The 20787-nt window shown below is 44.0% G+C and overlaps 1 protein-coding gene across 4 annotated transcripts in view; it reads left to right on the forward strand.

Annotated features, from left to right (window-relative positions):
• LOC142310745 (M-phase inducer phosphatase 3-like) overlaps window positions 1-20314 on the forward strand; it is a 286384-nt gene extending 266070 nt beyond the window's left edge. For all 4 annotated transcript variants that reach the window (XM_075348383.1, XM_075348384.1, XM_075348381.1 and 1 more), the window contains exons 8-12: window positions 1786-1848; window positions 4020-4118; window positions 7410-7534; window positions 11166-11277; window positions 15999-20314. In XM_075348383.1, the coding sequence (XP_075204498.1) occupies window positions 1786-1848; window positions 4020-4118; window positions 7410-7534; window positions 11166-11277; window positions 15999-16187 (588 nt within the window). In that variant the 3' untranslated portion in view covers window positions 16188-20314. The remainder of the gene's footprint in view (window positions 1-1785; window positions 1849-4019; window positions 4119-7409; window positions 7535-11165; window positions 11278-15998) is intronic.
• Window positions 20315-20787: the final 473 nt, after the last annotated feature.

The raw sequence follows: 20787 nt of genomic DNA on the forward strand, positions 1-20787 counted from the left end.
CCCACTTTGCAGATCGCTTCCTCATGTCCAAATGTTCATGGATAATGACACAAACACGTTCACGGGAAATCCCCATGATGTCTGCTATTGCTTTAGCTGAAATTTGTCAATTCTCCAGTATGAGGTTGTGCACAGCATCGACGATCTCCGGAACAACAACCACTCTCAGGCGTCCAGGACGTGCCTCATCATTGGGGCTGAAGTGGCCCGTTTTAAATTTGGCAACCCAGTTCTTAACTGTGGAATATGAAGGGCATTGATCCCTCAATGTCTGCACATATCACCATGAATATCCTTTGCGGCTTTCCTTGCAGAGACAATAATTTTATTCCTCCTCTGCTCTCAGTTGCTGGGAATATCGCATTAGACTCTGCCATTTTGCTTTCCCGCGTGCGTAAAACACTGTTGCCATAAGCAACAAACACAAAATTTTGAAAACATACAGTATATTAGACACATAAGGCTTTCATGTGATGTAACATTCGTTACCATAGAAACAAAAAAAGATCACAAAGCCAAAGACTTATCAGCAGCCCCTCATATACAATAGATGTACTGTATATATACTATATGCAGTAAATCATCCCAATCATACAAGATATTCCTGGGTATTTATGCCATATCGTGTGTATATATGTATGGTTTGTGAAGGTCCCTGAAGTGGAGCATTAGGGGATACTGTGATTCACATCTGCCAGTTCCCAGTGGTTTGTTTCCAAGCTGTTTATGGTATATTAAAAGGATTTGCCCAAGATAGGTGGTTAACTTGACGATTGATGAGGATCTAACTACTGATATCCCCACTGATCCCGAGAACAGGCTTTTAAATGCACTGGGTGGCAGTCACATGTGTGCGCAAGATTGTCATTGGGATAAAATGGGTGGTGATTCACATCTGCCAATTCCCAGTGGTTTGATTCATAGACATTTAAGGTACATAAAAAGGATTTTGACAGGATAGGTGATAACTTGACGATTGCTAGGGATCTAACCCCTGAGATCCTCACTGATCCCGAGAACAGGGTTTTAAATGCACTAGGCAGCACTCACATGTGTGTGCAAGAATGCTATTCATTGTCTGTGAGTCTGTAGTAGACAGTGCTCATCTATCTCCGTCAGACTCAATGAATGAAGCAATGATTGTCTTCTTGGCATCGGTGAAGATCCCTGTGTTCAAGCTGCGAAAACCCCATTAATGTCTGAACAATGGGGCTGCCTATCAATTTAATCCTTAGAATGGTCCTCTATTTCTCACTGAGAGGCTTCATATTCACAGCCGCTGACTGTCCAGCCACACAGCAGGTTATACAGAGGCACTTTATATACTACCATATAGCGCTTCTATACAGAGCCACAGATGTATTGTCCCATTGTAGCAATATCTAGAGTAGATTACCTGTACGGCCTCTGATGGATCAGGGCCCTGACAGTGAACAGAAGGAATGGAACATGAGTGTACTCATCTTTTATTGATCAATGACTGCAGAGGGGACCTCAAGTGTCTTCATAAGACAGTCTTATTGAAGCTCTGTACCAATCAATGTTTTTTTTATTCCCATTTTTCTGCGTTGTCATCAATGAAATTAACAGAAAAGCCAGATCCCTTATCAGCAGTTGTCATTGATTATAATGGGGTCTATCATGTTTCCATCACGGAACCTGACATTTTAGAAACAGTATATAATAGTGATCAACAGGGAGAACCGATCATCTTCTAAAAACCTTTTATAAACGATATTAAATGCAAAACAACTTAATAAACACAAGTGAATGTATTTTTTGCAGCCTCACGTCCTACCTGTAGAGAGGGGCAATCACCAGGACCTGAAATACATAACTTGTAACACAGTAAGTAAACCTTTTCTGGATGGGAGTTAAGGCCCCGTTACACGCAACAACATATCTAACGATATGTCGTCGGGGGTCACGGAATTCGTGACGCACATCCGGTGTCGTTAGCGACGTCGTTGCATGTAACAGCTAGGAGCGAGTGTTAACGATCAAAAATACTCACCTAATTGTTGATCGTTGACACGTCGTTCATTTTCAAAATCTCGTTGGTTGTTGTGGACGCAGGTTGTTCGTCGTTCCTGAGGCAGCACACATCGCTACATGTGACACCCCGGGAACGACGAACAACACCTTACCTGCGTCCTCCAGCAACGAGGTGTCCGTGTCGATAATGCGGCTGGTCTCTGCCCCTCCGCTTCTATTGGTCGGCCGCTGTGTGACGTCGCTGTGACGGCGCACGAACCTCCCCCTTAACAAAGAGGTTGTTTGCCGCCCACAGCGACGTTGCTAGGAAGGTAAGTGCGTGTGACGGGGCCTAGCGATATTGTGCACCACGGGAAGCGATTTGCCCGTGATGCACAAATGACGGGGGTGGGTAGCGTGTAAAGCCCCCTTTAGTCACATTCACTAGTATGGCAAGAAGAGAAAAAATGTTTTTGACCTGCCAACTAGAGTTGGCATGAATCAGTTTGCACGATCTGTGGCATTGGAGCAGGAGAACCACTTCTTACCTAACAGCAACCGCGGTTCTTCTGTTGATTGGCTAGCCTTTACGTGACATCATCATTACAGCTTGACATTTATGTGACATCATGGTAGGTTGGCTAATCAAAAAAGACACATGGAGATTTGCTCAAACTTCGCCAACTGTCATGGTGGCGTCGGGCTCTGTTCAGATTGCAGATTTTGACACTCCACCCGATGGTTTCTTTGGTGTCTGGGATCAACACAGGCAGAGCTAAACCCTGCTGGTCTGGCTGCTCCTTTGATCACATGTTGTGTGGAGGCCTATCACATCTGCTCCCCTCCTATTTATGCTGGTTGAATCCTTCCACCCATGCCAGCTATAGCCTGTCTATGTTGGTCTTTAAGGTTTAGTGTGCCAGACTTTCTGGAGAAAGTTGTGCTTATTGCTTTGAGCAGTTGTGTGTGCGTGCTGTGTGACAGAGTTTTGGTTATCACGTGTCTGTCTGTCTTTATCTGTGGATTTCATCACACTCCTGTCCCGTCCCTCTTTGGGGGGAGGGGGAATAAGACCAGGACTGGTCAGAAGCAGGGCCAGAAAGGAGACTCAGGCTTTTCCACCATCAGGAGTATCCCTGAGATTAGAGATAGCATAGGACCCCCAAGCGTGAGGGACAGCTTCGTTGCCCCAGTTCCCCGGTTTCCCAAAGTCATTGTCAACGTGTAAGAGGCAGTTCTCTAGCTCTCATCCAGAGGCTACACCTCTGGAACTACACTTATATTCTTGCTAATTGTTTTCTTCCTTTTCTATAGCCTGTTTTCTCAGCCCTCCTCCAAAAGACTTTAAATACTTCCCTCCCTCTCCACTGAATATCTGTGTACAAAACCCCTCACTTTCACTTCTGCTATCTCTAACACTGAGAAAAGAGGTGAGAGTAGAGAAAAGCAACAGAACCAGGAATACTGAATGATTTGTAACATTTTTTGCAAATAACTCATCTAGATAAAGGACTTATAGACACTTTGTAGCATTAGAATCGGTAGAAAATTATTGATAAAGACTATTTAGAAAGTTGTTTCATTTTGCACTTCAGAAGCAAATAAATAATAAAGAAAATTCTGTGTGAAGATATGCATAGCCTTTATGCCCCATTCACACAGCCTGAAAATTGTTGAACAAGGATTTATAAAAAAAATATTAATTCTTGAACTTCAATCTGTGCAAAAAAAGCCATCGATTATCCATCTATAAGAAAAACCACAATCAAATCTATATATTACATAGATTTGAGTTATTTGACAACAATGCAAAAAATGTGAAATTTCAAAAAGTTGCAAATGATGAATTAGACAGAAACATCTGCAAAAAATGTAAAAAGTGAAAATAAAATAATTAATAAGACGTAAATTAAAAAAATGGCACCATTAGGACTATTTTGTCTCCAAAAAAGGATGTGCAGAGGCAATAACAAATCTTCCCCTTAACATTACTCATGAATTTCTGTATTGACTGTGACCTATTTATTTCCTGATGCTTTATACAGTTAGCGCATCTTATGGGAGGAGGATATAAGGACGAAATACAGATGTATTATCTATTGGACTGCCGCTATCCATACGAATACACCGGAGGACATATCAAGGTATGGACCTTTCCACCATGTGATTGAAGGATTATCCCCAAAAAAATCAAGTTATCTCTTATCCATTGATAGGGTATAACTTGCTAATCATTGGTGGTCTGACCATTGGGATGCCCAGTGATCTTGAGAGTAAAGGTCCAGTCACACTAAGCAACTTACCAGCGATCCCAACAACGATAGGGATCGCTGGTAAGTTGCTAGGAGGTTGCTGGTGAGCTGTCACACTGCGACGCTCCAGCGATCCCACCAGCAACCTGACCTGGCAGGGATCGCTGGAGCGTGGCTACACGAGTTGCTGGTGAGCTCACCAGCAACCAGTGACCAGCCCCCAGTCTCCTAGTTACAGCACACATCAGGTTAATTAACCCGATGTGTGCTGCAGCTAAATGTGCACAGAGCAGGGAGCAGCGCACACTGAGCGCTGGCTCCTTGCTCTCCTAGTTACAGCACACATCGGGTTAATTGCCTGATGTGTGCTGCAGCTATCTGTGCACAGAGCAGGAGCCGGCACTGACAGTGAGAGCGGAGGAGGCTGGTATCAAAGGTAAATATCGGGTAACCAAGGACAGGGCTTCTTGGTTACCCGATGTTTACATTAGTTACCAGCCTCCGCAGAAGCCGGCTCCTGCTCACTGCACATTAGTTGTTGCTGTCTCGCTGTCACACACAGCGATCTGTGCTTCACAGCAGGACAGCAACAACTAAAAAATGGCCCAGGACATTCAGCAACAACCAACGACCTCACAGCAGGGGCCAGGTTGTTGCTGGATGTCACACACAGCAACATCGCTAGCAACGTCACAAAAGTTGTTCGTTACCAGCGATGTTGCTAGCGATGTTGCTCAGTGTGACGGGGCCTTTAGGCTGTGGAACCCTTAGAACGAGGCTTTGCAGAACCATGTTGATTGGAGCAGAGGTGCGCATGCTTGGGATTCGCTCCATTGTCCATAGGACTGTCATGCGATGTTCAGCTCTGCACACACCTGCCGGCACTGTGGCATCAGACTCTGTTCACACTGCAGAGTCTGACAAGCAACCTGAGGCTTCTGAATTGTTCAGCCAGAGCCGGCGTCAGCTAGTTCAGGTTCACTGGTCTTCAGCTCTGCAGGAGTTAATTCCTGCAGACTGCTGAGTAAGACCTAACTGCTAAAGTCCGCTTTACACGCTACAATATATCTTACGATGTGTCGGCGGGGTCACGTCGTCAGTGACGCACATCCGGCATCGTAAGGTACATTGTAACATGTAACAGCTACGTGCGATTGAATGTTAAAACGTTCATCGCATGCACGTCGTTCATTCCTCAAAAAATGAACGACAGGTTGTTCATCGTACCCGGGATAGCACATATCGCAGTGTGTGACATCCCGGGAACGATGAACAGATCTTACCTACGTCCTGCGGCTCCCGGCCCACAATGCGGAAGGAAGGAGGTGAGCGGGATGTTTACGTCCCGCTCATCTCCGCCCCTCCGCTTCTATTGGCTGGCTGCCGCGTGACGTCGATGTGACGCCGAACATCCCTCCCACTCCAGGCCAGGAAGTGGATGTTCGCCGCCCACATCGAGGTCGTATGGACGGGTAAGTACGTGTGACGGGGGTTAATCGATTGTGCGGCACGTTCAACAAATTAAACGTGCTGCACATACGATGGGGGCGTTGCAAATTGCATACGATATCGTATGCGAAATTGCAACGTGTAAAGCAGGCTTTAGGTTGCTGATTGCCAAGTGCACCTGTCACTTCCATATTTAAGGATCTGCCTCCTTCCAGGAGGTGCCGATGATAGCAGGGCTGTGGAGTCGGTAAGCCAAACCTTCGACTCCGACTCCTCAATTTCTCTTGTATTTATTGTAGTACATGAACATGTGTACAGTATGTGAACATCAGACATTTAATAATTTTTATGATACAATAATCAAGATATTTGGATAGAACATAAAATATATTTATTGGAATACAACTTTAGAACACAAAAAACTAATAAATTGTACATATGTATTACACTATGTAATATACAGTAGATTACATATATATCTTGTGTATATATATATATATATATATATATATATATTTATATATATATTACATATTGTATTACATATTTACAATTTATTAGTTTTTTGTGTTCTAAGGTTGTATTCCAATAAATATGTTATGTTCTATCTAAATATCTTGATTATTGTATCATAAAAATAATTAAATGTCTGATGTTCACATTGTACTACAATACATTTTCACTTAAATATAAGCAATATACTAAATGTTATTATTTAGTAAAATATTCAGCACATTCTGCATTGCACTACTGTCCCCAATTTATTATATATTTTAGGAGTCGGAGTCGGTGCATTTTATACCGACTCCGACTCAACCAAAATGAGCTCCAACTCCGACTCCACAGCCCTGGATGATAGCTTCAGTTTTTACTCCAGCGATTCCGGTCTTGGTTCTTTTCCTGTGTATGGTGATCCATGCTTAGTGTTGTGAATGTTCCCCTGTGCGTTACTCCCTCCCCTTTCTGCTGCCCCCCCAGTACATATATTGTCTCTCCTGTGTGTTTTGAGTGCTGTGTACAAGTTTCCATTCTCCCTTGTCCGTGTCATTTTGTGGGGTTTTGTCTTTGTGTTTTCTGGCCCGCCCCGAGGTATGGGAGAGGGGGGACTAAGATCAGGGTTCGGACAAGAGTTAGGGTCACGCTGGGGGCTCAAACCTGGCTACCATCAATCCTACCTTCGAGATAAGGGACAGCGCAGGGTCACACGTCTTCGGGCAAGCCTAGGAGCCCCTGTCCTGTCTCCATTTACCCCATGACAAGGACTGACAGTAGTGCTAGGTAGATCCCTAGATGATGAATGGATTAGACGCCAAGCATGCACATCTCCACTCACGGTAGGACTGCAGAGCCTCGTTTTCAGGATTCTATAGCCCTAATAGTGGCGGAAGGTGGTCCCTCTGTGCACAGAGCCTAAAAATGAAGAGGCTACAATGCTGCATCCCACCACCAAATTGTGCACAAAAGGCCCCATTTAACTGAGTGCCACAACCTCTTCATTCCTATGATTGACGGTGGCCCCAGTGATCATTAAGTGATGGCATATCCTATCGTTATGTTATCACTTAATGACATCGGAAAAACACCTTATTCAGGGGCAATAATGGAGATGGAAACAACATACCTAATGTGGTCTGTTTGTGTCTTAGTAATGTCAACATTGTGTATATAATTACATTTTATGCTAAAGCCGGACACACACGTAAGGAAAGCCTAATTTCTCTTTGCTTTTAACAGGGGGCCCTGAATATCTATAGAGAAGACCAAATTTCAGAGCATCTTCTTCAGAGCCCATGCTTTGCATCGGGCAGAAGAGTGGTCATCTTCCACTGTGAATTCTCCTCTGAAAGGGCTCCTAAACTGTGCGTAGAAACAATCTGCATTTATCATCCATATCGTGTTAGAAAACAAATACTTTGTACATCAGCGCTTCTCAAACAGTGCAGGGAGACGACACCTAGTTATAAGTGACGAGCATCCGGGGAGGATATATTAACTTCTCAGTCCTTATCCTCCTTCCCACCATGGCCAATGTTCCATTGTTGCACTTTCGTCTTTTCCTCTCCTTCTTCCAAGAGCCATAGCTTTTTTATTTTTTGTCAACAAGGCTTTATGTTTTTTTGTGATTATGGGTTAAGTTATAGTTTTGAATAATGTTTATTTCACAATTGTAAGAAAAAAAACTGTACAGAAAAAAAAACAATCGAAACATTAAAATTGACATTTTTGGGTCAGCAGACCTCCACTAAAAATGCAATAAAAAACAATCAAATCCTTTTAAGTGCTAAATAGCCAATAGTGCCAAGCTCGTTGCCTTGGAGTGACCCTCGACTCTGCTCTATCCTTCAAGCCACACATCCAAGCCCTCTTCACCTCATGCCGATTACAATTCAAAAATATCTCCCGGATCCGTGCTTTCCTTAACCAAGAATCTGCAAAAACATTAGTGCATGCCCTCATCATCTCCCGCCTCGACTACTGCAACCTCCTGCTCTCTGGCCTCCCTTCCAACACTCTTGCACCCCTCCAATCTATCCTAAACTCTGCAGCCCGCTTAATCCACCTCTCCCCTCGCTACTCCCCAGCCTTGCCACTCTGCCAATCCCTTCACTGGCTTCCCATCGCCCAACGACTCCAGTTCAAAACATTAACCATGACATACAAAGCCATGCACAACCTGTCTCCTCCCTACATCTGTGACCTAGTCTCCCAGTACCTACCTGCACGCAACCTTAGATCCTCACAAGATCTCCTTCTCTGCTCCTCTCTTATCTCCTCTTCCCACAATCGTGTACAAGATTTCTCCCGCGCATCCCCCATACTCTGGAACGCTCTACCTCAGCACATCAGACTCTCCACTACCATGGAAAGCTTCAAGAAGAACCTCAAGACCCACCTCTTCCAACAAGCCTACAACCTACAATAGCCCTCAGTCCAGTAGACCACTGCGCAACCAGCTCTGTCCTCACCTATTGTACCATCACCCATTCCCTGTAGACTGTGAGCGCTCGCGGGCAGGGTCCTCTCTCCTCCTATACCAGTCTGTCTTGTACTGTTAATGATTGTTGTACGTATACCCTCTTTCACTTGTAAAGCGCCATGGAATAAATGGCGCTATAATAATAAATAATAATAATAATAATAATAATAAATAGGGTTCTAATAAAAAACGGCAGTTCAGCACACAATAAGCAAACTCTATTACAGCTCAATTTATGGAAAAATTAAAAAGTTATGTCTCAGAAAATGTGGACACAAACCATTTTTTTTATTTTTTGCAAAGTTCTACATTTTATAAATCCACTAAAATAATAATAATAATAATAACAAAGAAATTGTAGTATCACCGATAGTTTTTACGCCCTTTAGTGTACCTTAAAAATCAAATTAAAAAAAGACAATGTAATTGCTGTTTTCCCTATTTCATCCCACTTTGAACTTCTTGCTGTTTTTCAGCACATTATATGGTAAAATGAATAGCGTCAGTAAAAGCTACAAGTCCTCATATGTCTATATCAGTGGCAAAATACAATAATTATAACTATTGGAAGAAGGGAAGGAAGAAATAAAAGAGAAAAAATGAAAATTGGCTCCAAAGGGAAGAGGCTAAAGTGGTTGTCTAGGGTGTACACTTTTTTGATTACAGTTATTACATATAATACTCACAAAAAGTTTGGGATATTTGGCTTTCGAGTGAAATTTCAGAATAATCCTATAATGCCCTCTAACCTTCTCAGGCGAACATAATGTGACCTTCTCTAACTTTTGACTGTTCAATGTTTCAACACTTTTTGCACAACTTTTTGTTCTTTTACAAGGAGCTTAATGGCAAAATTCACAACAGGTGTTTGAGCCATGAATTGCCCACTAAATATCAGGGTTCAATTACAATTGGTATTTAAACAGTCCTCCTCATCATCATCATGCTGTTCACATTTTGACCTCATGAGACCGAGACGACACCTAAAAATTGATCCGCAGTACGGCGCCATTACGAGTCTTCAAGCAGGATGTTCTCAGACAAAAGTGATCACTGAGCTTAGAGTGTCACCAGGAGGTTGCATAGAGATACAGAGAGACTGGAAGAGTCACAGAAAGGCATAGAAGTGTAAGGCGGGCTTTGCACGCTGCGACATCGGTAACAATGTGTTACCGATGCTGCAGCGATAGTCCCGCCCCCGTCGCACGTGCAATATCTAGTGAAACCTGCCGTAGAGATTATTATCGCTACGGCAGCTTCACACGCACATACCTGCCGTGCGACGTCTCACTGGCCGGCGACCCGCCTCCTTCCTAAGGGGGCGGGTCGTGCGGCGTCACAGCGACGTCACACGGCAGGCGGCCAATTGAAGTGGAGGGGCGGAGATGAGCAGGATGTAAACATCCCGCCCACCTCCGTCCTTCTCATTGCAGCCGGGAGGCAGGTAAGGTGATATTCCTCGCTCCTGCGGCTTTACACACAGCGATGTGTGCTGCCGCAGGAGCGAGGAACAACATCGCACCTGTCGCTGCACCGGCATTATGGAAATGTCGGAGGCTGCAGCGATGATACGATAACGACGCTTTTGCGCTCGTTCATCGTATCAAAAAGGATTTACACGTTGCGATATCGACTGCGACGCCGGATGTGCGTCACTTTCGATTTGACCCCATCGACATCGCACGTGCAATGTCGCAACGTGCAAAGCCGCCCTAAGTCCTTTGCCCACATTCCACACGGCTTCTTTGTGAAAATGTCCTACGGAAACCGGATGATGAATGCCAAACAACTCCAGGCACATTTAAGGGAGGAGAGATGCACCAAAGTGTCATCTGTAACGCCTGCCTAGATCCACAGACTCAGATGGGCTGTAATGGACAGGCTAGAGGAAAGCCGCTCGCCAAGCAGGACCCCCAGAACCCTGAAACCCTTTAACCCCTATACAGGGATTTGGAATTACACAGGGCCCTGGAGATCACTACCTGTGGACGGCTGCAGTCTGAGAGAGTAGTCGTCAGGCAAGGTCAAACCAGGAATTGCGGAACAGGGACAGAATCGGCAGGCAAGGACGTAATCAGAAACAAGCAGAGGTCAAAACTGGATCGGGCAGCGAGGTACAAAAACAGCAGACAGAAGGGTAGTCAGCAAACACGCAGAAGAGTGGGACGCCTCCACAGACAATAATTCTACTTGTGACCAGCAGGAGACATCATTGTCTCCTGGAATTGATACTCAAGGCCACATGACAAGTTATTGAGACACTGACATTTTTGGGTGTGGGGTATACCCACCACTTTTGTTTCAATAAATTGTTTGCGATGAAGAAATCACCATTGCTGCTTCTACTTGAATTCCCTACTGTCATGATAAAATATCACTGTAATGTCATCTTTTTACATTTTACATAAATTTCCCCTGAAAGCTAAATATCATTAATTTTTATGAGTACTATATTAGTAAAATAATCTCAATTACTAGTTTATATTTTGAAAACGTTTCTTCTCTCATTCAAGATGTCGGAGTTTAAGAAACCTGGACAGAAAAGCAAACCGGTATCCTCACCTGTACTATCCTGAACTCTATCTCTTACAGGGTGGATATAAGGAGTTCTACGAAACATTTCAAGTGAGTATTCAATTTACGGTAATTTTTGTGGAAAAAAAAGGCAACACAAAGCAAACAGAAAATAGAGATATTTTTTTAAAGATAATTCTCACAGGGATTTTTAAAGCATATAAAGCACAGTTAAATCATTTGACTAAATTCTGATGAAAAAAAACACTAACTTGGAAATAAAATACAAATAAAGAATAATAAAAACCCTCCACCACACTGCCCACTCCAGCACAACCTGACACTATAGACACTTTATAATCCAAAACTACACATATTGTTGTTACGTCACCACCGGAGTCTGCTCCAGCGACTTCTGCTCCGATCGCCAGGCGACGCCGTGTTCCTGCCGTGGATGGTGCTGGTGATGGGAGAGGAGTCGATGCCAGCGGCACCGGAGGGCGCAGGCTCCGATCATCCACTGGGCTGGGTTATCTTGGGATCTGCAGTACCTGTGGGTGGCGTGTGTCTACCAGCTGAAGTTGCCAGTGTTTAGCTACAGCCAATGGGAGGACATCACACCCTTCTTATTCCCCCTCCTGTCACATGACCACTGCCAGAGATAGTTCTGATTTCCTGGCTCCTGGTCCGCCCTATTCTGTTTTGTGATTCCTGTGTGCTGACTTCTGCATGTTTTCTGACTACCCTTCTGTCTGCTGTTTTTGTACCTCGCTGCCCGATCCGAATTTGACCCCTGCTCCGTTTTCTGATTACGTCCTTGTCTGCCGATTCTGTCCCTGTTCCGCAATTCCTGGTTTGACCCTGCCTGACGACTACTCTCTCAGACTTCAGCCTTCCACAGGTAGTGATTTCCACGGCCCTGTGTAATGCCAAATCCCTGTATAGGGGTTAAAGGGTTTCAGGGTTCTGGGGGTCCTGCTTGGTGAGTGGCTTCCCTCTAGTCTGTCCATTAGATCCCCCCCTGAGTCTGTTGATCCAGGCAGGCGTTACAATTGTATATGAAAGGAAAGGAGACCATTGTAATACTTTATTTTACTGTATGTTTTCAAATAAAAAAAAATACATACATAGAAAAAACATTCTGGTACAAATTTCCTTTAAGAAAACAAAAATAAATTAAACAAAAAAGGCATTAAAAAGACAATATTTGAATCAAAAAATAAGGTTAGTGCTGTTTAATCAGCAAGTCCACATAACCAATAAAAGCCTTTAATTTACACTTTTGTAATGCAAATTGAATTTTATAGTATTAGGCACCTTTCACACATCAGTTTTTTGCCATCAGTTACAATCCGTTTTCTCGAAGGATCAACGTCGCAGATTGTGGCAAAACGGATGCAACGAATCCATTTTTCGACGGATCCAACTAGCTAGGGGCTAAATAATAATTGGAGCATGTTCAGTTAAAAAAACGGAATCCGTCTACCGGATTCCGTCATTTGACAGATTACGACGGATCCTGCACCCATCGGCTTCCATTCTACCAAACCACGGACAGCGACGGATCTGTCGCTGTCCAATTTTTCAACGTAGACAAAAAACGTTACTCTGAACTTTGTCTCCGTTGGCCGGGTTAACAATTTTGTGGGATCCGTCGAATGACGGATGAAAGGTGAGGCCATCTGCCGCTAATACAAGTCAATGAGAAAAAAACGGATCCAGTGGCATCAGTAACCGGGTCGTTTAATTTCAAAATTTGACGGATTGTGACTGACGGCAAAAAACTGATGTGTGAAAGGGGCCTTAGTGGAAGGTCATTTCACAAAATGACAGCTAGGGGGCAGCAGTGACTGACTGAAGTAACTTTTTTTTCTTTTCAAAAATTCAGACAGACATTTTTAACAGACACATTGGAAAACATCATTATGATTATAAGTGATCCATGTCTACAATCCGTAATTCTGATGTGAGACATCAGCTGTATTCACTGTCAACAGTAAAATGATGATAATTACAGTGGTACCTCGCTTAACGAGTAATAATAATAATAATTAACGAGTAACCCACTTAACGAGAATTTCGCTTAACAAGCAAAGCTTTCTGTAAATTTGTAACCCGGTTTACGAGAAAGCTTTGCTGTACGAGTAAAATTCTCACCGCACACACTTCCGGTTCCGTCCATCCACCGCGCTCTGACCCGCACTTGCAGTCCACACACACACAAACACACACATGCACGCACAAACACACACGCACACACACACATACAGTATTACGCTCACCTTACCTTCCGTTCCACTGGCGGTCTCATGGTTCTTGTAGTTCCCGGGTACATCGCGACGTCCTCGCGGCGAACTACAAGTACCATGAGGCTGGCGGTGGAACGGAAGGTAAGGTGAGCATATAATATGTGCCTCCTGGGTCCTGTAGTTCGCCGCTCCGCTCCACTCCAGGCTGTGCATCGGCATCTATAGCGACGAAGCAGGAACTTCCTGTCATCGCTACTAAAAGGCAGCGCGCTGGCCAATCAGAGGCAAGCGGCTCTGCTTTTGACGTCAGCGCTCTGGGAGCGGAAGTTCCTCCCTCGTCGTTATGGTAACCCGATACACGGCCCGGCCCCGTACCAGAGAACAGCAAGTCCCAGGAGACCGGCGATGGAACGGAAGGTGAGGTGAGCATATAATATGTGCGTGTGCGTGTATGCTTGTGTGTTTGTGTGTTTGTACGTGTGTGTGTGTGTGCATTTGTGCATGTGTAGAATGACAGAATAGGGGACCAGGATGGGACATTTAACAAGTTGTGGAACGAATCGTCTGCATTGCAATGATTTCCTATGGGAGATCTTGATTTGCTGAACGAGTAACTTGGTTAACAAGCACAGTCCCAGAACGGATTGTTCTCGTTAAGCAAGGTTCCACTGTATAGTCAAAATAATCAGTATAAGTGTTACACAGAGTTTTGCACAAACTTCTCCGACTGTCAAGGTGGCATTGGACTCATTGTTCAGATTGCAGATTCTGACACTTGATGGTTTCTCTGGTATCTGGGATCAACACAAGCAGACTCGAGTGTAAACCTGCTGTGTGCTGATTCATAGGCAGGCTAGCAAGAGTTAATCCCTGCTAGTCTGCTTGCTCCTTTAATCACATGTTGTGAGGAGACATCTGCTCCCCTCCTATTTATGCTGGTGGAATCCTTCTACCCATGCCAGCTATAGTTTATTTTATCTTGATCTCTGAAGTGTGGAGTCCCCGACTCTCTGGTGAAAGTTGTGTTTATTGCTTGGAGTAGTTGTGGAGTTTACCCCGGTTGTTTTGTAGCTTTCTTCCTGCTTTTGTTTTTCCTCCTTAATCTGTTATTGTCTCATCCTGTGTGTGTGCATACTGTGTAGCAGGGTTTTGGTTTTTCCCTTGTCTGTCTTTATGTGTGGTATCAACACACTCCTGTTCTGTCCCTCCCTGGAAAGAGGGGGAATCAGATGAGGGCTGGTCAGGAGTAGGGCCAGGAAGGAGACTCAGGCCTCTCCACCATCAGAAGTATCCCTGAGATTAGGGATCGGAAAGGGCCCCCTATCCTGAGGGACAACTTAGGAGTCCCAGTTCCCCAATATCCTAAAGTCATCTTGACAATAAGCTTCTTCCGGTTCATGAAAAAAATCACAGACGCTGTCATGCGGTGTTCAGTGTTTTACTCGCTGGGTGTCATGGCAGCATCAGACTCAGTTCACACTGCAGAGTCTGACAAACAGCCTGTGATCACTTAGTTGCACAGCCTATCATGGTTGTCAGCTAGTTCTGGCTTCATTGCTCTCCAGTACAGCAGTTAATTCCTGCTGGCCTGTAATCATATGCTGGGAGCTCAGGCTACTGATCACCATCTCCAGCCTTTATAAGGCTCTGGATACTGGGGCTGAGTGCCACATATAGCTTTACTTTCTCGGTTCCTGTGGTTATCATGTTACATGGTGATCTTCAAGTTGTGGTTTTGCGTGGTGTGTGAGTCCTTCATTTGTTTGTTAATTCCCTACCCCTTTTGCTTTACTCCCCAGTTCACATGCTGTCCCCCCTTTGTGTTTAAGTGCACTGTGTGCGATTTTTCATTTATGGCTATTTGTGGGGTTTTGGTTACTGGGTTTCCAGCCCGCTCCCCGGGTGGGGGAGAGTAGTATCAGGGTTTGAAAAGGAAACAAGGTCACACTGGGGGCTCGGACCTGGCTATCCAATCGAGCCTACTTTCGAGATAAGGGACAGCGCAGGGGTCAGCACAGGAGCCCCTGTTCCATCTGTGCATACCCCGTGACTGACTCCTTAAAAAAAAATTCTGGAGAAGGCAAAAAAAGAGCACTAATTTTACAGACTGTCCTTGAATTGCTGAATGCTTGGCAGCCCACTATATGGAAAAAGAATGAATATATGTGCCCAAGTGTCAGAAAAGGAAACCAGATGACGGCTCATATGACTGTCGGTCAACTATAGAAAAATAGGGGTAAGCAGCACCAAGACTGCAGTTCTAAAAAACAATTTATTAAGTTTCATTTTTGCTTGGAAGTGCGGTATAAAAGTAAAAAAACACAAATATCCCATTGTGCAATTTGCACCTGAACCAATCTTAAAAGGTTTGTCCGGTGTAGAATGACAAGTCTGCCGTCACTCCGTGTGTCACTCTGTGTGACTGCAGACTTGTGAATTGTCACATTGCACGCACTGTGCGTTTCAAGGTTTCGGCTTTTTCTGAACTGGGAACAGCAGTCACGTGGCAGTAAGTATCCAGGTACCCGGCCAGAACCCTAATTATTTATCAGTAATTTAAGCTTTATTTTTTTTCTCTTCCAGCGTCTGTGTGACCCTCAAGGGTACGTCAAAATGGTTCACAAGGATTTCCGTGACCAATTAAAAAAATATCAGAAAAAGAAAAAGAACTTATCGGGACAAAGAATCCGAAAAGAACTGTTTAAGCCACTGAACTCGAGTAAAAGCTTTAGTCCTGTTACGACGCAGAGTGCTGAAATTGTAGAGCTCTAAAACAACTGAAGAGACCTCCAGCGACAAAAATCATGGCCACCTAACAACCAGGGGACTGTAGATGTCACTAGCAACAGAGACAGGTCAAAAAGTATTATAGGAGGGGGATAGGCATGGAAACCCCCACACTAACTAGAGCACAGTGACCATCACTTTGCATTAATCATTCTCTGCTTCCGTCAGAAGAGGCATCAGAAGACCATTTTAATTGGTTCTTTTCCAGTTGCAAAATATATCTCAAGTCGAAGAAACAACTTATTGGCTTCCACCGGACACTCTTGGCTTCAATAGGAAAAGGTGAAGAAGTCAGGCCATAATGTACCTGAGCCGAACATTTCATGGCCGTCATCAGAACGCTACCGTCCATTTCTTCTAGTCTTCAGAGGAGTTAAATACAAACTGCTCAAAGCCACCACTGATCAGAAGCTCTGACTCGTCGTGTAACATAAACTAAATCCAGCCTTCACAACATCCATGATCATCTTCTTCCATACAGTAGGTTCCAAAAGTGAGTACACCCCTCACATTATCGTAAATATTTTATGATATCTTTTCATGGGATAACACTGAAGATCTGACACTTTGCAGTGAGGGTAACAATAGTGTGATCGGATGTAGTGTGCAGCCCAAATAAATTTGGAAAAACTCTGCCATCCCGCCCCCGGAAGTGATCTGTTTGTTAGGGATGATCGAATACCTCAAATATTGGGCTTCGCGAATATCCGACGAATAGGTCGCCGCTATGCGAATATTCGATGCGCAATGTAAGTCTGTGGGAAGCCCGAATAGTTCCGAATAGTTTTTACTCGGGTTTCCCATAGACTTACATTGGGCATCGAATATTCACGAATAGTCGAATAGCGCCAACCTATTCGGTAAATATTCGCGAAGCCGAATATTTGAGGTATTCGATCATCCCTACTGTTTGTGGCTGGCTGCATTTGGGCAGAGACCCAAACTGCCCAATTAGTGACTTCTATTGGGGTTCAGGTCAAGTCCGAAACTGAACTTTACCTAAAGTCGGGATGAATCTGCTGAACTTCAACGGGTCCGATTATAATTCTAATAATTATCTCTACTTGTAACACTAATAAGTCACATGACACCGGGGGATAAAAACAAAATAGCTAATTGTGCACAATGTGGCCATCTTCACTTAGGGTTGTACTTACTTTTGTTGCCAGCAGTTTAGACATTACTGACTGTGTGTGGAATTATTTAGCGGACACCAAATTTACCCTGTGATACAAGCTGCGCACTGACACCGTACATTGTATCACAGGGTCAGATTCTCAGTGTTGTCCAATGAAAAGATATATTTACAAAAATGTGAGGGGTGTACTCACTTTTGTCATATACTGTATATTAGCGCATGATCATAAAGTGTAACGTTTTGCCCCCTTCTCGAAACTGGGTCTTTTTTTAGGTGTTTTTTTCTGATGGAAATCATGTGGCCGAGCCATTGCATTTCATGTTCTGTACACTACTCACAAAAACTTAGTGAAATTTGGCTTTTGGGTGAAATTTATGTTAAAAGTAAAAAGTTGACGACACAGCAAATTTTTATGATAAAAGTCGAGGATTTAAGTAAAAGCATGCGATTGTGATTTCCTCATCTCAACCAATTTATTGAAACAATAGACAACAACAGTGTTGGGTGCACCCCTAAAAATGTCAGTGTCTCAATAACTTGTCATGTGGTCTTGAGCATTAATTAGAACTGACAACAATGTCTCCTGCTGGTCACAAGTGGAGTTATTTTCTGTGGAGGCGGCATCTCACTCTTCTTGAAGGGCGGCCCTCAGATCAGTGAGGTTCTGGGTACAGTTACGGCCTCTACACAGCGACTCAGCTGATCCCATAGGTTTTCTATGGGATTCAGGTCTGGAGAAAGTGCAGCCACTCTAATTGAGGTCCCTCAGTCTCTAGCTGCCATGCCCCAATGATGAGACCTTAATGAGCTGGAGCATTGTCATCCATGAAAATGAAATTACGCCTGTGTTGTTCTTGCGGAGGTACAATGACTCGATTAATGAAGTTGTTCCAGTAGTGGGGGCTGTCACTGTACGTAAACCATTCACAAAGTGAACAGCCATTCTGTACTTTGTAGACCCGCCGGCCCACACTGTAACACCACCACCACCACCAAAGGCTCGTCAGGTGACAATAGTGGCTGATGCACAGCGCTCTCATTGACGTCTCCAACATCGTTGGCGGCCATCATTTCTGTTCAGCATGAATCGACTTTCATCAGTGAACAGCACTGAGGCCTACTAGTCCCTCGTCCGGTGTAGATGTTGCCTGATTTGAACAGCAGACATGTGCGGCTAACAGGCGCAGGTGGATCCGCGATCCACCCACACCTGTTAACCCCCTTAGATCGCGCTGTCACATTTCAAATAGCAGTGGCGGGGAAAGCGCCTATACCCCACTGCCATCGGAGGCCCCGTGACGCGATCACGGGGAGCCGATGGTTGCAACGGGTCATGTGATAACACCTGTCACTATCATGACGTATTTCCTTTTACAGTCGACACAGCAGCTGCTCTAACAGGAACGCTGCATTTCTGCTGATCAGACCTGTGCAGTTCTGATCAACAGAAATGAATCAGCGATCAGACTGCTGATCCTTATAGCCTCATAGGGGAACTAGTAAAATTTAAAAAAAAAATTAAAAAATTAAAAAAACCCAACAAATCCTAAAAGTTCAAATCACCCCCATTCGACCCATTGCCAACTAAAAAATAAAATAAATAAAATAATATACACACATTTGGTATTTCCGCGTTCAGAAATGTCCGATCTATTTAAATCTAAAATTAATTAACCTGATTGGTAAAGGGCGTAGCGGCAAAAAAATTCCAAACAACAAAATTACAATTTTTGGTCTTTGCAAATTTTGCGCAAAATGAAATTACAGACGATCAAAACGGCGCATCTTTACAAAAATGGTACCATTAAAAATGTCGGCTCGAGATGCAAGAAATAAGCCATCACTGATCCTCATATCCTGAAAAATGAGGATGCTACGGGTTGCGGAAAATGGAGCAAAAAGTGCAACACTTTTTTTGGACACAATTCTGAATTTTTTTTTAACCCCTTAGATAAAAGTAAACATATACATGCTTGGTATCAACGAACTTGTACTGACCTGAGGCATCACACTGACACATCAGATTTACCATATAGTGAATACGGTGACTAAAATACCCCCAAAACAATCGTTCAATCATACTTTTTTTGCAATTCTTCCACACTTGGATTTTTTTTGCCATTTTCCAGTACAAGATATGGTAAAACTAATGATTTAATTTAAAAGTACAACTCGTCCCGCAAAAAACAAGCCCTCACATGGCATGAGTAACAAAAAACTAAAACAGTTACGGCTCTCAGAAGAAGGAGAGCAAAAAAAAAACAAAAACAAAAAACGGAAAATCGCCAAATTATGAAGGGGTTAATAGCAATTCTAACTGAACCCTGAAATGTATTGGGCGAGTCATGGATCAAACACCTTTTGTGAATTTTGCTATTAAGCTCCTTGTTAGAGAACAGCAAGTTGTGCAAAAAGCAAAGTGCTGAACTATAGAACAGTTGGACATGTGCATCCAAAAGTTTAGAGGTCGTATTAAGTTCACCTGAAAAGGTTAGAGGGCATCTTAGGATCATTCTGAAATTTTAAAGCCAAATATCCCTAACCTTTTGTGAGTAGTGTATGTTGGGGGTGAGTGAATAGACTGAAGATGATCATTAGTACAGTGAAGAGATCACATGGGATTGAAAGCGCTACATTTTTCATGTCCATCCATTGGGAGTTGGTACTTTCCTGCGCATAATTAATTACATCTCTGTAACTAGTAATTTTATTTTACGCTGGAAGAGAAGAGAGGGCGATGGGGATAAAATGTTTTATATTTTTCTTTATAATTTGCTTCAATATTTGTATATACATAGCTGTGTAACTGCGAGTCCTGCTTTCCAACACTCAGAGAAAGCCTGTGAGTCCTCCTCCTCTACCCATTCATAGAGAAAGCCTGTGAGTCCTGCTTCCTCCACCCTCTCATAGAGAAAGCCTGTGAGTCCTGCTTCCTCCACCCTCTCATAGAGAAACCCTGTGAGTCCTGCTTCCTCCACCCTCTCATAGAGAAAGCCTGTGAGTCCTGCTTCCTCCACCCTCTCATAGAGAAAGCCTGTGAGTCCTGCTTCCTCCACCCTCTCATAGAGAAACTCTGTGAGTCCTGCTTCCTCCACCCTCTCATAGAGAAAGCCTGTGAGTCCTGCTTCCTCCACCCTCTCATAGAGAAAGCCTGTGAGTCCTGCTTCCTCCACCCACTCATAGAGAGAGCCTGTGAGTCCTGCTTCCTCCACCCACTCATAGAGAAAGCCTGTGAGTCCTGCTTCCTCCACCCTCTCATAGAGAAACCCTGTGAGTCCTGCTTCCTCCACCCTCTCATAGAGAAAGCCTGTGAGTCCTGCTTCTCCACCCTCTCATAGAGAAAGCCTGTGAGTCCTGCTTCCTCCACCCTCTCATAGAGAAAGCCTGTGAGTCCTGCTTCCTCCACCATCTCATAGAGAAAGCCTGTGAGTCCTGCTTCCTCCACCA

The sequence above is a fragment of the Anomaloglossus baeobatrachus genome, chromosome 5 (genome assembly GCF_048569485.1).
Source record: "Anomaloglossus baeobatrachus isolate aAnoBae1 chromosome 5, aAnoBae1.hap1, whole genome shotgun sequence".
Classification (NCBI taxonomy): Eukaryota; Metazoa; Chordata; class Amphibia; order Anura; family Aromobatidae; genus Anomaloglossus; species Anomaloglossus baeobatrachus.